Raw genomic sequence first — 14,592 nt, forward strand, 5'->3', positions numbered from 1 at the left:
GTAGATGGGCTAGATTTGTATCTGCAGGACTTTAGAAAAATAAGATACAAGGTCATATCGTATCTTGAAAGGGTGGATTTGGAGAAGATGATTACACGAGTGAATCTAGAAGTAAGGGCCGCTGTTTAAAAATGAAGGGAAGTCAATTTTTAAAACTGATATGGATCAAGGAAATGTATGTCTCTCCTTCTTATCTCTATTTGTCAGCTCTTGATAAAGCACAATTTGAATAGGACAGAACTGCACTTTGGTGTTTTGTAATCTGAAGGTTAAAAACTTGCTGACTGCTATCTAGGGATTCCAAAAATTAGCTACTCCGACAAGTACCATACCTCAGCACAAGAAATTAGGAAAGGAAAAGGCAGCTAACAAGAACATTTAGTCATATTGAATATATATTTCACTGAAAACTTTAAGATAATAAATTTGCCTTTGAAAGCCATGAAAACAATTTATGAAAGGGAGAATTGTGAATTTGGAATCTGAAAGTATAAAGTACACAGCATTATATTGTGCATATAGTCTATAAATGTCAAGTGTCTTTGGTAACATTTACGTTTCTTTATTGCCCCTTCAATTAAACCACCAAAGCAATAAATCTGTGTTCTTAAAACTTGGAGTCAGTACTAGAGAGAAATTACATTTGATACATCATTTTTTGGAGTCATAAGTGCTGAAGATTTGCTGCCTGTGCTTTAATAGGATTGCTTGATATAGTTTATACATGCATAAATCACCAACTATGCAGTCTGAACTATAACGATGCATTCTATTTTATATATTTGTATTCCATCTTCAATCAATCAGATATGCAGTCTCATTTTATACTGTTTTACTTGCTGCTGATGGAAATTTCTGGTTGAGAGAACTCTGCCAGAGGTGCAGAAGCTGACTATTGAAAAATGTACAAGAAACTCCTAGGATTTCGTTCATTTGTCCTTGCAGGGAAACTACAGGTCTGTGGTATTATCCCTCTCTTGTTATATGACATACATGGGACATGTCATCATACTTTATTAGCTAACTATGTTTTGCAACATAGGATGAATTTGATTTGCCATACAGTCATACCGAATAAAAAGCAACAAGACACACAAAATACATTTTAACATAAACATCCAACACAGTGACTCCTCCACATTGCTCAGTGTGATGGAAGACAAAAAAAAAGTTCAATCTCTTCCCTTCTTTGTTCAGGGGACTTGCGCTTTCCATTGACGAGATGATCTTGGCTCCCGTAGCCGGCCGTTGGAACCTCCGCATTGGGGCGACGAAGCTCCCGCATCGGGGGGATCTCAGCTCCCCCGCGCCGGGTGATCAGACCCCGGGTCGGGGCTAGTCAAACCTCTTGCGACTTTGGAGCTTCCAGACGTCGGTCTCTACCCGAGACTGCGAGCTCCTCGATGTTGGAATCCACAGGTCACAGTTGGAGCGTCAATCCCAGGCAAGGGATCACAGGCTCCAATGGCAAGTCCACGGCCCCACAGTGGTGCTCAAAGTCAGTCTCGAGCAAGGCCGCCAGCTCCATGATGTTAGGCCGCAGAGTGACCGGAGATACAATCCGGAAAATAATCGCATCTTCGGCAAGGTAAGAGATTGAAAAAATGTTTCCCCCGACTTCCTCCCCACCCCCCCCACAACTAATCTCCTCTGCTTGCATGTGATCCATAATCCTCCACTCCCTGCACATCCATGTGCCTATCTAGAAGTGTCTGAAGTGCCATTGTTGTATGTGCATCCACTACCACCACTGACAGGGGATCCATCACTTGGTGCAAAATACTTGCCCCATAAATCTCCTTTAAACCTTTCATCTTAAAGCTATGCCTTCTAGTCTTTGAGATTTCTACCCTGGGACCGATTGTCTATAATATCTATACCTCACATAATTTTATATACTTCTATCAGGTCTCCCCTCAGCCTCCAACTCTCTGGAGAAAACAATCCATGTTTGTCCAACCTCTCCTTATACCTTCTAATCCAGGTAACATTCTGGTAAACCTCTTCTGCACCCTCGACAAAGCTTGCACATTCCTTCTGTAATGCGGCAAACAGAACTGCCGTAATACTTCAAATGCAGCCGAACCGAAGTCCGATAAAGCTGCAACACGAGTTTCCGACTCTTACATTCAATGCTGCAACCGTTGAAGGAAAGCACGCCATACACCTTCTTTACCACTCTAACTACTTGTGTTGCCACTGTCAGGGAGCTTTGGACTTGGATCTCAAGATCCCTCTGTACATCAATGCTGTTAAGGGTCTTGCCATTAACTGTACACTTTTCCCCTGTGTAACTACTTCCCCTCGCTCAGATGAAACTCTTTTTGCATCCATTTCTGTAAAGGACGTATATCCTGCTATATCCTTTGACAGCCTCCCCACTGTCTGCAACTCCACCAATTTTGGCAAGTTCTACAAACTTAATCCTGGCCTACCAATAAGAGAAAACTAATCAGAATTACCTCTGGCTGCAGCAAATTCTGACTCCTTGATCAATATTACAAACTATCTGTCCATTATGACATTGGGCATTCACAGTGCAGAGAATTGGATTTTGCATTTCCTGCAGCGACTAAACTTCCAAACGTTTAGTAGGTTTGTCAAGGGCGTGGGAACAAGGGGTATTGAGAACGGAGAGAAATAAAGCTACAAGGTGAAGTTACAATGTAATCAGCAAAAAAAGTTGACAACAGAAACAAAAGGCAGGCAGGAAATAGGTCACGGGGCAGAAAATTTGACATTGTTGAACTGAAAATATCAATGGTGCACAGAATTCACAATAAGGCGGATGAAATAATTGCACAAATAGAAGTGAATGGGTGTTATCTAATTGACATTACAGAAATTTGGCTACAAAGTTGAGCTCTGAATGTTTAATCACAAAATGCCGGAGTAACTCAGCAGGTCAGGCAGCATCTCAAGAGAGAAGGAATGGGCGACGTTTCGGGTCGAGACCCTTCTTCAGGGTAATTTGACATTTCAGATGGACAGGCAGAAAGGAAAAGAAGGTGCGTATGCAATTATTAAGGGAGGAGATCAGTGCAGTGGTAAGAAATTACCGTGGCTCAGCAATGCATCATGTGGAACCACATTCAATTTGCAAAGAGCTAAGAAATAACGAAGGGGAGAAAATGTTACAAGTGTTACTTGTAGGCCAGCAAATAGAAATTGTAATATTGAGCACATGTCAAGAAATCTGATTGCATGCAATAGGGATATAACAGGAATCATGATAAATCCGATTTTATGAATGTCTGGACATGCCTTGATATTCACAGTAAAGGGAAGGAAGACAAATTCATGGAAGCCATATGCGATGGTTTTCTAGATCAATATGTTGAGGCACTACCTGGAGAAAAAGCCATTCCAGTGCAATGAAACAGAGAGAGGGTGTGTGTGTGTGTGTGTGTGTGTGTGTGTGTGTGTGTGTGTGTGTGTGTGTGTGTGTGTGTTGGGGGGGGGGGAGAGAGTGACCACAGTACTATGGAATTCTTCATTATGATGGGAAATTAACTGGTTCAGTCTGAAACTGGATAAAGGTGAAGCTGTCTATTTTGGCAGGATATACTGTGAGATTTCGAGACTGAGATATGTTTATGTTAGAAGGGATTTGGGTGTTCTTGTACATCTATCACTGACAGTAAACATGTAAGGAGGCAAGCAGTGAAGGTGGCAAAGAGCATGCTATCATTCATTGTAAGAGGTTTTGTGTACACAAGCAGGATGTCTCTCTACAATGATACAGGGACTAGGTGAAATCACACCTACAGTATTGCGTGCAGCTTTTGAATCCTTAACTAAGGGGAGAATAACCTCCCACGGAGGGAATGCTACATCAGACTGAGGCCTGAAATTGTGGTACTGTCGTATAATGGTAGATTATATACAAAGGGTGGTGGGTGTGTGGAACAAGCTGCCAGAGGAGGTAGTTGAGGCTGGGGCTATCCCAATGTTTAAGAAACAGTTAGACAGGTACATGGATAGGACAAGTTTGGAGGGATATGGACCAAGCGCAGGCAGGTAGGACTAGTCCAGCTGGGACATGTTGGCCGGTGTGGGCAAGTTGGGCCGAAGGGCCTGTTTCCACACTGTATTACTCTATTAGGTTGAGTAAGCCATTTTTTACAAGAGTTTAGAAAAATGATAAGTTTTGATCATTGAAATCTGGATCATTGAAATCCAAAGATTCTGACGAGCCTTAATTGTTTGGAGGCAGGGGGGATAGTTCCCCTGGCTTTGAAGGTCTGGGGATGTTGAGAACCAGGGTAATTGTATCATTCAGCGGAATGCATTTAGGACAGAAATTATGAACATTTCTATCAATTGATGAGTGGTGACTTTGCTGTGGAAGCCAAACTACTGAATATATTTAAGGAGATAGATAAATTTCTGGACATAAAAGGCATCAGGTGAAACAGGGAGAGTGCTGGGGTATGATCTGAGAAGGAGGATCAGCCATGATTGTACTGAATGGTGAAGCAGGCTCAAAGGAACAAAAGGAGTACTCCTGCTCCAGTTATTCTCCAGTTGTAAAGCACATCAGTCATTGTAAATGCATTAGATGTGAAAGGGATTATAACATTTTCTTGAGGTAAAGATCAGGTTTGCAAATAATGTTTTCACCATTCAGGGTACATGTTCTGACCAGCTGCCTTAAACGTTATCTGATAGAAAGTTGCAGCTACATCCAATTAAGGTGCACATAAAAAGATGCAGCTTTTGAAGCTATTAAGTAGCTTTTGCAAAAATCAAAAAACAAATTCATATTCTACACTGGTCACGATTCATTTCCTGTAAATAGACTTCAATTTCCTGAGGGAGAAAGTTGGTAATTAAACGGTGTCCTCTCACAGGGATCAAAAGTAGTATTACCATAGGTCAGGAAACAATTAGAACAGTCTAGTTCCTTGGTTGGTGAATGGCTTGTCGTGGAGGAAAAGAAAGGTAATTTTTTCTTTTTTAAATAGTATACAGCATTATGAATAATCTTCAGATGGCACAGAAATATTATCTTGCCTTCAAATATTGACAACAATATAACGATATCCATCATGAGGTCTATTACTAATCCATGTGAACTGGTCCGGTTTTGTAGAATGTTTCACTTCTATAGTACTATTTAACTGTGTCCCAAACAGTCAATAGAGGTGGAGCAAATTTAATGAATAAAGTAGTTTCAGGTATAGTCCTCCGATCAAGTAGTGACACGTTGAGCCAAAGGGCCTGTTTCCACGCTTACATAGGCCTACATACTTTGAAATGTTCAGATGTTACTACTTTGGAGGACGTTAGTTCCACCAACATCTCTCATACGTACATACACATCGTTATCTCCACCACTGAGTCAATCACTGACACGTACACGGATAGGATATGTTTAGAAGGATATGGGCCATATGCAGGCAGATGAAACTAGTGTAGATGGGGCATGTTGGTCAGCATGGGAAAGTTGGGCTCAAGGGCTTGTTTCCACGCTTCATGACTTTAGGTCTTCATGTTTTAACAGAGGATTCTACATATCTTTTATTGATTCAATTGGAACATTGGGGCAATTTCCATTGTTGTAACACAAACTATCAAATACAATTTCTTATCAATCTCCTTGGTAGGGAATTGGGCAGAGTGAAAGACAATATTGAATTACATTCCCACATAGAATTCTATTTCAGTTTCCTGCCACATTTATTACCTAATAATTAACCAGCCAATTACATGCACACTTTGATACCAATTTTTTTTTTGAAAGTTGAACAGAAATGTAACTGATAGGGCAGCAAAGTTATGTTATATGCTCTTACCCTGTCTTGAAGATCTGGATTAACACCAATTTTGCAGAGGTATTGTACCACTTCAACATTACCATAACGAGCTGCCACATGGAGGGCAGTTTCACCAGACTGCAGTAACAGATAAACAAATATAAAAGTTAAAACTTTGATTGAACCAGATTTAAAATCCACTTTATTGTTCAAGCTCCTTTTACAAAGACCCATTTCATATGGACATTTGCTATGGAATTTTCTGAATACAAAGCATTTAAAAATGCATCAATGCTTGGCTGCCTCACTCGAAGCTTCTAAATGACTACAGTTGAAGTAATAATTCCAAATCTGCAGTCTTACGGAAATGTACGCAAAGGAAATCAAAATAAAGACCAGAATATCTAAATTTGATAGCGAGAGGAGGTGGGGTAAAGAGTGGGAAGATGAAGGAAGTGAAGAGCAAAAGAGCGTAAGTTCAATAGACCTAATAAGATTAGTCAACATGACTATAATTAGAATACAATCTTGTCAGGAAAAGTAAAATAAACACAGCCATACAAGTAAATGTCAGTCTGCAGTACTGTAGAAATAATTTTATCGTTGAATCATCAGTAATTGTTTTAGATTGCAATCACATATTGGAAATTTTCAATGAATTTTCTGCAGTTTGCACTACTTACATATTGATCTTTACTTTAGCATCTGACTGAAGGATCTTCAACTACATTACAAAACATGGCACTGGCGCCAAGGATGTCAGTAAAGACTCCACTGAAAGACTTCAACTCAAATACCAAATACTAAAATAGTAATTTATACAATAATATAATTTATCAACATTTTATGTTTGTTTCAACATTTCTGATGTGTTTCAATGTTTTCTCTTTGTGTACATTTTTTCCTAATTGTTTAAATATATATTTTTTAAGAATTTAATTTTCATGGATGCCTTTGGCGTGATAAACAAAACATTTTGCTATTTTTTCCTCAAAAAGTAAATAAGACGAAAAAAACATGATGACATCCAATATTAGGTATTATTGTTATCCTGCATTAATAATCCAGATGGAAAATATAAATTTGCATGTGGGCTGAAGAACTTGAATTAAGAAAATGAACTGGAAATTAAAGGGCCATTTTAACTAAAGCAGCTTGATAATTATAAAATCACAACTGGTTTAAGAGAAGGAAGCCAGGCGTCCTTAAACACTGATATTTATTTAACCCCATTCCCAAAAAAACTCAATTACCCTCTGAAGCAGAACGAGTTTTAAAAATGGAAACACTGAATACTTTTTCCACTTTACCTCCGCCAACATGATCTCACATTGCAGACTGCTCCTGCAGGCTTGCACTCCATCACTTGCCTTGTCACTTTGGGCTATCTTCATAACTAACAGCAGTACTGCCCCCTTCAATGCTATACCACCCATCCTATTTGTTTGTAGCATAATGCCTAAAATAAACTAGGCCGCCTTTCTGTAAGCTTTCCCAGTCTGTGCAGCTAATAACCTGCTTTATACATTCCACTAAAGGTGGTAAAAAATCTCAAAAAATAGTTATCAAGCAGAATTTGACAGTAGAACACTTGAGAAGTATTTGGGAAGAGAGCCAAAAGCATAGCAGAGCAGAGGGTTTTAAGAAAATATTTAAAGTAAAAATGTAGGAATGGAGTAGGTGAGAATTCCAAATTACTGGGAACTGAAATCTTGCCTCCTAATAGGTACACGGATGAGTTAGAACATATATCATAGAACAGTACAGCACAGTAACAGGCCCTTCAGCCAACAAAGATTATGCCAAACATGATGCCGAGTTAAACTAGTTTCCTCTGCCTGCCCTGATCCATGTCCCTCAATTCCTTGCATATGCATCTGCCAATCCAAAAGCATCTAAATGCCACTATCGTATATGACTCCACCACCCCCAGTAGCCATTGTATGTTCCCACCATGTGTAAAAAAACTTGGCCCGTACTTCTCTTCTAAACATTGCCCTCTCCCCCTCAAGTTTTTGACATTTCCACCGTGGGGGAAAAGGGTTCTGACTATCCACCCAATCTATGCCTCTCACAATTTTATATATTTCTATGAGTTGAGGCACAGATGTTCATGTGCCCAGGATTGCGGGTGCATAGATACCTCAATGGATTGCATGGGCATAGAAGATATTGCAAAGCAATGAACGGTAATTCTCTTGGAAGGATTTGAAAATTGGTGAATTTTAAAATTTGAAATGCTGTTAAACTGTAAATGAGCAAGCACGGTGTTGCTGATTGCAAATGTGTTGATTAAGATTTAGGGAGTATTTTGGCACGTCTCATCTTTGCTGAAGGTAGAATGAAAGTGACCATCCAGGCAAGAATGAGAATGTTTTCCTCTCCCCATTGACGCTGCCTGACCCGAATGATTATTTTGAGCATTTTCTGTTTTTACTGCTGAATCATCCAGTATAATTTCATCTCACCTGGATTCTAGCAACACAGTTAATTGAGGAAATGAAATCTCCCAACCTTGTCAAGGCGACAATGCAGATAGGTATTCAGAGGAACAGGATGATTAGAGGAGAAGGGATGGAAATTTACAGTTATAGGAAAACTGCACAATGACACTTCAGGGATGTTTAAAAAGCAGCTTGAAAAATTTAGTTCAACCTGTTCGCAATAAGGAAATCAACATTAAGCAACCAGTACAGGGATGACTTGCATAAGTAATCATGCGTTAAAACATGACTGTTTTGGGTAAACAGCTTTTTATAACCAAAAATAGAGGTGTGGTGGAATAACTGAATCTGGTGGGTGACAAATTTGTAAATATGATCTGTAGTGCATGGAACCAATGAAGAAATAAGGTTAAATAATACAATAGAGGTGAACCATTTTTCTGATGATGAGGGTACAAGCAGGTTGGAGGCAAACAAGATGAGATCCAAATGCATAGGCACGTCACCACCTGCAAGTTCCCCTTTAAGTCATACAGTATCTTGCCTTGGAAATATGTCACTGTTCCTTTATTGTAACTGAAACAAAATCCTGCAATCTGGAAAATGAACAAATGTTAGAAGGATGCTAAAGCGACTGATTCATTCTGCATGATAGGCTGGGATGGGAATCACTAGCAAAGGAGCAAGTGTGGGTGGAGTCAGAAATCAATGCAGCAAGATAGACATAAAATGTTGGAGTAACTCAGCGGGTGAGGCAACATCTCTGGAGAACATAGATATGTGATGTTTCGCATCGGGACCCTTCTGCAGGCCTGAAACGTCACCTGTTCATTTTCTCCTGCCTGACCAGCTGAGTTACTCCAGTATTCTGCATTTGTATTTGGTACAACGCAGCATCTGTTACATATTATCAATGGAGCAAGTCTTTGTAAAGATTAGTTGGAACAGTTAAGCCTCTTCCCATGGACCCACACATGGAGTACGAGAGAAACAAAGTGGACAGGTAAAGCTGGGTGACTTGGATTTGAATGATACTCTGTGCATCATGGGTAGCTTCATGAGGAATGTCAAAGCAGGTGGTAAAGGATGGGGAAAAGTTATCACAATAACATTGCAACCACGCAGAAGATGCAATTGTTTGCCAATAATTTTTAAAATTTGTGATTATAATGTCTCATTGCAAAAAAATGCTGATTAATTTATTAATTTTCTGAAATTCCATTTAGTACCTTCGGTGAATTTTATTAACTTCTAAAAAAGTCTGCAAGATAGACAGCAACTATAACACACTGTTCCATCAATTCATTCATAACAAATTTCACTTCAATTTTACATAATAGATTATTATAAAAGTAAAAGTGTGATTTAAGTGTGTTTACTTTTATAAGGGTGACTTGTTTTTTTTTTACCTTATCTTGAACATTCAGAGGACATTCTTGTTGATGCAGAAAGCTTAATGTTTCAGTATGACCGTGTCTTGCAGCCCAGTACAGTGCAGTGGACCCGGACTGGAAGAAATTCAGATCAATATTTTAAAGAAAATAATCTAGAATGTTTAAATCCTAAAAATGGCAATTTCCTTTTTTGGTGAATTTTATTAATCTCATTCATAAAATTATGAATGTCTAATCAATTAAACACAATTGCAATTAAAAATATAAAATATCACATTAAAGTTGTTAAAAATAATCATTTTTCTCTATACTGCAATACAAAATGAGACAATACAAAACTGCTTTAAAAAACATATGATAATTAATGTGATAACAAAGAGTAATTTTTCTGACAAAACAGCAAATTTTGAAAAGATCCATTACAAACCTTATCCTGGACATCAATCTTCGCTCCCTTCTGTATGAGCAAGTTAAGAATTTGAATGTTTCCACAACCTGCTGCAACCAATAATGGAGGGGTTCCAAGCTGTACAAAGAATAAATAAATAATAATGAGGTGGGGTAGAAATTGAAGTGTCTAATTTTCCTCTGTTGCTTAATCTAAATGCTCAGTGAAGAATGATCATCGTGTATCTCCAGGGCACAGTTGCAACCCTTGGACTGCAACTAATCCAACACAACATGCTGCCACATTTTTCATTATATTTTTCAAGTCTCCTGCACTTTACCCTGTCTTCTGAATCCTTGAGATTGTCTTGCAAGCTCACCCCAGCATCCAACTGTTAAGAGATTTTTTTAAATATCAAGTTTCTTCAAAATAAAGCTGCACACAAGGAAATCTTTAAAACTTCATAAGGTAATGTGTGGAGGAGTGTGTTCCCTCCAAAACTAGACGAGGGTTCCTGAAGCTTTGGATGAACAGGAGGTCCGCAATTACTGATGACCAGATCTCAGGCATTCGTCTGATGATATAGGAGATACTGGTGATAAGAAGTTCATTCATGACCTGGATAATGCCATTGGGAAAGCCAAGGGACTCTTTGTTAGTCTAAACTTGTGGATCACACAGATTGTTCTGAAGGTTTGAAATCCTCAACAGCTTTAAAAGGAAAACCAGAATGCTGGTGCCCATGGAGTCAAAGGCGACATGCCTCAATGACAACTGACCAGTGGTTCTTACTCACACCCACGGTGATTAAGTACTTTGAGGGGTTTGTTACGGCGCATATCAACTTCTATCTTAGCAAGGATCTGGACCCAATATAATTTGCCTACCATCACAATAAATCAAGATGGGATGTGATCTTACTGGCTCTTACTTACATTAGACCAGTTAGACAATATGTCAGGCTGTTGTTCACCGACTACTGCCTGATGCTGAACCCAATCAGTGTCTCAAAGCCTATCAAACTCAGAGAACAGGGTCTCTGATCGTCCCTTTGCAACTAAATCCTTGACTTTCTCATCAGCAGACCACAGTCAGAACATATTTGCAACAATACTCCTCCTTGATAACTGTCAACACTGAAGCATCCCAAGGCTGTGTGTTCAGTTCCCTGCTCCACTCTCGATACCCATGTTTGCATAGCCAGACACAACCCCAACACCATTTTTAAATTCGCTGACAGTACTATTGCCATTTGATGAAAAATCTGAAACAATGAGTCAGAGTACAGGAGAGAGATTGATAATCTGGTTGAATCTTATTCTCAACGTTAGCAATACCAAAGAGCTTATTGTTAACTTCGCAAGTGGAAAGCCAGGAATTCATCAACTTGTCTTTATTGATGGGGTTGCAATGGAGAGAGTTTACAGCTTCAAATTCCTGAGCGTGTATACCTCTGAATATCTCTGTCCTGGGCGCAGCACATTGACGCAATCATATAGAGAGCTCATCTACTTCCTTAGATTTGGTATTTTGCTGAATACTCACTCCAACTTCTACAGGTACATGGCAGTGTCATGGCCTGGCTCAGTAACTCGAACATTCAGGATCAAAGGAGGTTGCAGAAAGTGGTAGATATTGCCTAGTCCATAACAGGTGTTGGTATTGGTACAGGTATTTACCTCCCCACTGTCAAAGGGATCTACAGGCCTCAAAAAGGCAGCAAATATAATCAAAGATCCACACCACCCTGATCACGCTCACCCACACCACCGGGAAGAAGATACAGGAGCCCAAAATCCATGACCTATAGATTCAAGAACAGTTCTTCCCAGCAACCATGAGCTTCTTGAATACTGTATAACACTAACCACTACCTCAGCAACTATGATTTACTGTGGACTTTGTTTTGGTTGCAACACAGACTGTAATTTTGCATGGATATGGTCTGTTTATCTTTTATAACTGATTATTTTTTTATAATTGATTATTATATATTTGTTTGTGTGATTTGAATTGATGAACCTGTAGAGTTGCAGCATATGAACACCATTGTTCCATTACCAGTACATACTGTATGACAAGTAAACACTATTGACATATATTGAAAACATATGTTGAAAATTTAAAGTATGTTTGATCTAGTAAACAAAAGGCTATTTTCAGCCACTTTCCAGCTATCCTCTTGTCTTTATGCGTGAAACAGAAAAAAAGGATAACATTCAGGGTGGAGCATGCACTGTGCTAATTAGCTGGGTGCTCCAATTGATCTTGCAGAGCCAAGGACATGCAAGTAAAAATAAATGCAGTAAATAACCCTTCCTGAAAATTCACTGTGTGAACATTATTTCAACATAATTCAACACATCTGGGAACTAATTGTTCAAGCGGTTTTGATTGCAACATGCGCCTTAATTTAGTTCAACAAAGAAACTGACAAGTTACTAAAGAACTTATTCACATCTTATCGACTGTAGTTTCCAGATGTGCAAAAATGACTCCTAGTTCCAGGTGAACACTCAGAAGATCAAAATCTTTGCCTTTGACCATAGCATTTATTTCTTTTCTTTTACTTCAGACGAACCATAAAAGTTTCCTTGTGGGAATCGCACTGTATCTCTGCTCTTAGCAACAGGGAGATGCAATGTTAGCAAAGCCATACTGGAGACACAGGGCACTCAGTCACTGGTAAATACATGTCAGTAACTAAAGATGGAGGAATACCAGTTGTCATAGGAACAGCATTTGCAGAAAATGGGCTTCACAAGGAAGCTATTGTTGAGTCATCCTGCATGTTGTAACCTGTCTTAATGCCTACTTCAGCCATAGGCACACTGCTGCCACTTTTTACACAAGTCACAAATATCCTAAAACTTAATTATTCACTGTGATGCTCTCAGGGGTTTAAATGTGTGGGCTTAATAATCTTGCATTATATTATTTTACGGAATGATTATTGGAGGGTCTTGCCCCTCCTTACCTTTGCAGTTATCCCTGAGGTTCCAAGGCCATTTCATCTCTCCGACATTACAATTATTAGCCACACGGGACATAGATATATTTATGAAGTCACGGCATGCATGCAAAATACTATGGTTTAAGAACTTCCTTCTTTAATATGATCACCAAGTACAACAGTAAAGAATTGCATCCTCTCAGCCAACTGCTTCCCCATAACTAAATGCACTCCTAGTCACAAATGACTAGTTTAATTCTTAGTGCTACCGCAATGGCTATATTAATCCCTATATAAAGTTATCCAAAGCAGGTTCTTCTTTCATTCTCAAGTGTCTTTTCCATGGACTAAATTGAGCATTCATCTGACACAGGGACTATCCCAATATTTAAGAAACAGTTGGACAGGTATATGGATAGGACAGGTTTGGAGGGATATGGACCAAGCGCAGGCAAGTGGGACTAGTGTAGCTGGGACTTGTTGGGACTGGGACGTGTGGGCAAGTTGGGCCGAAGGGCCTGTATTCACACTATATCACTCTAAGACTCTATGGTAACAATGAGCCAATTGCACGTAGCACAGTGAAGGGTGTCCTCAGCACAAAGATGATCTTTGTGGACTGTTTATTCGCGAATCTTGGGACTGAAGTTCATAATTTTCTGGTTCAATGATCTAAGCCAAATAAGTCACCATCAGAAGTATTAAGTAGCAATAGTATGGAGTTAGAAGCAAATATGTAGTCACAACCTATCTTCACCGGTCAATAATTCTGTTTCACCTTTGCACAAACTCGTATTTAATCTTTACTTTGTGCTACCATTGATCTGTTAAATCTACATAATTATAAAACAAGATGCAAATTTTCCATATGATCATTAAACTGGCTCAAACATTAACAGGCTTTGAAATCTGGATCGTGTACTGGGTGGCTTTGTTGATTTTATCTTGAAAGACAGTTTAAAGTTGCAAACCTGGCAATCATCAGCTTTCATAAAAAAAATATTTTACCAACCAAAACACACAATACAATACAATATATCTTTATTGTCATTGTACAGGGGTACAACGAGATTGGGAATGTGCCTCCCATACGATGCAATAAATTAATTAGCTAGTCAGTATTAATTTAAACAACCCAATGAAACAAATTAGAACAGTTTTAAAACAGAATCAAGTGCAAGTAGATCTGTGCCGGTTCACTGTGCGATGTGATCATCCGGCTCAGCAGGACCGGTTCATAGTAGCTATAGTACTGTACTTAAACACAAAAAGCTGGAGTACCTCAGTGGGACAGGCAACATCTCTGGAGAGAAGGAATGGGTGACGTATTGGGTCAAGACCCTTGTTAGAGACATTTGGTTGGTAATGCCATATATGAATCCCAAAGCAATGTAACTGTGGACGAGGGCACCTCCTACTCCAAGTTCCCAAACTACTCATCATATTGAAAGTCAAATAGATTTGATAGATTTGGGAAAAAGTTATGAATTAAGAGAGGTAACAATTGTGTCGGAAAATAACTGCAGATGCTGGTACAAATTGAAGGTATCACAAAACGCTGGAGTAACTCAGCGGGTCAGGCAGCATCTTAGGAGAGAAGGAATGGGTGATGTTTCGGGTCGAGACCCTTCTTCTGAAGAAAGGTCTCGACCCG

The 14,592-nt window shown here is 39.2% G+C and overlaps 1 protein-coding gene across 1 annotated transcript in view; it reads right to left on the reverse strand.

The window, feature by feature from the left end:
• dapk1 (death-associated protein kinase 1) overlaps window positions 1–14,592 on the reverse strand; it is a 151,236-nt gene that overhangs the window by 42,612 nt on the left and 94,032 nt on the right. The window contains exons 13-15 of the mRNA XM_078396163.1: window positions 10,025–10,123; window positions 9,613–9,711; window positions 5,799–5,897 (exon numbers count right to left, since the gene is read on the reverse strand). Of these exons, the coding sequence (XP_078252289.1) occupies window positions 5,799–5,897; window positions 9,613–9,711; window positions 10,025–10,123 (297 nt within the window). The remainder of the gene's footprint in view (window positions 1–5,798; window positions 5,898–9,612; window positions 9,712–10,024; window positions 10,124–14,592) is intronic.

Source organism: Rhinoraja longicauda, chromosome 3, assembly GCF_053455715.1.
Source record: "Rhinoraja longicauda isolate Sanriku21f chromosome 3, sRhiLon1.1, whole genome shotgun sequence".
Classification (NCBI taxonomy): Eukaryota; Metazoa; Chordata; class Chondrichthyes; order Rajiformes; family Arhynchobatidae; genus Rhinoraja; species Rhinoraja longicauda.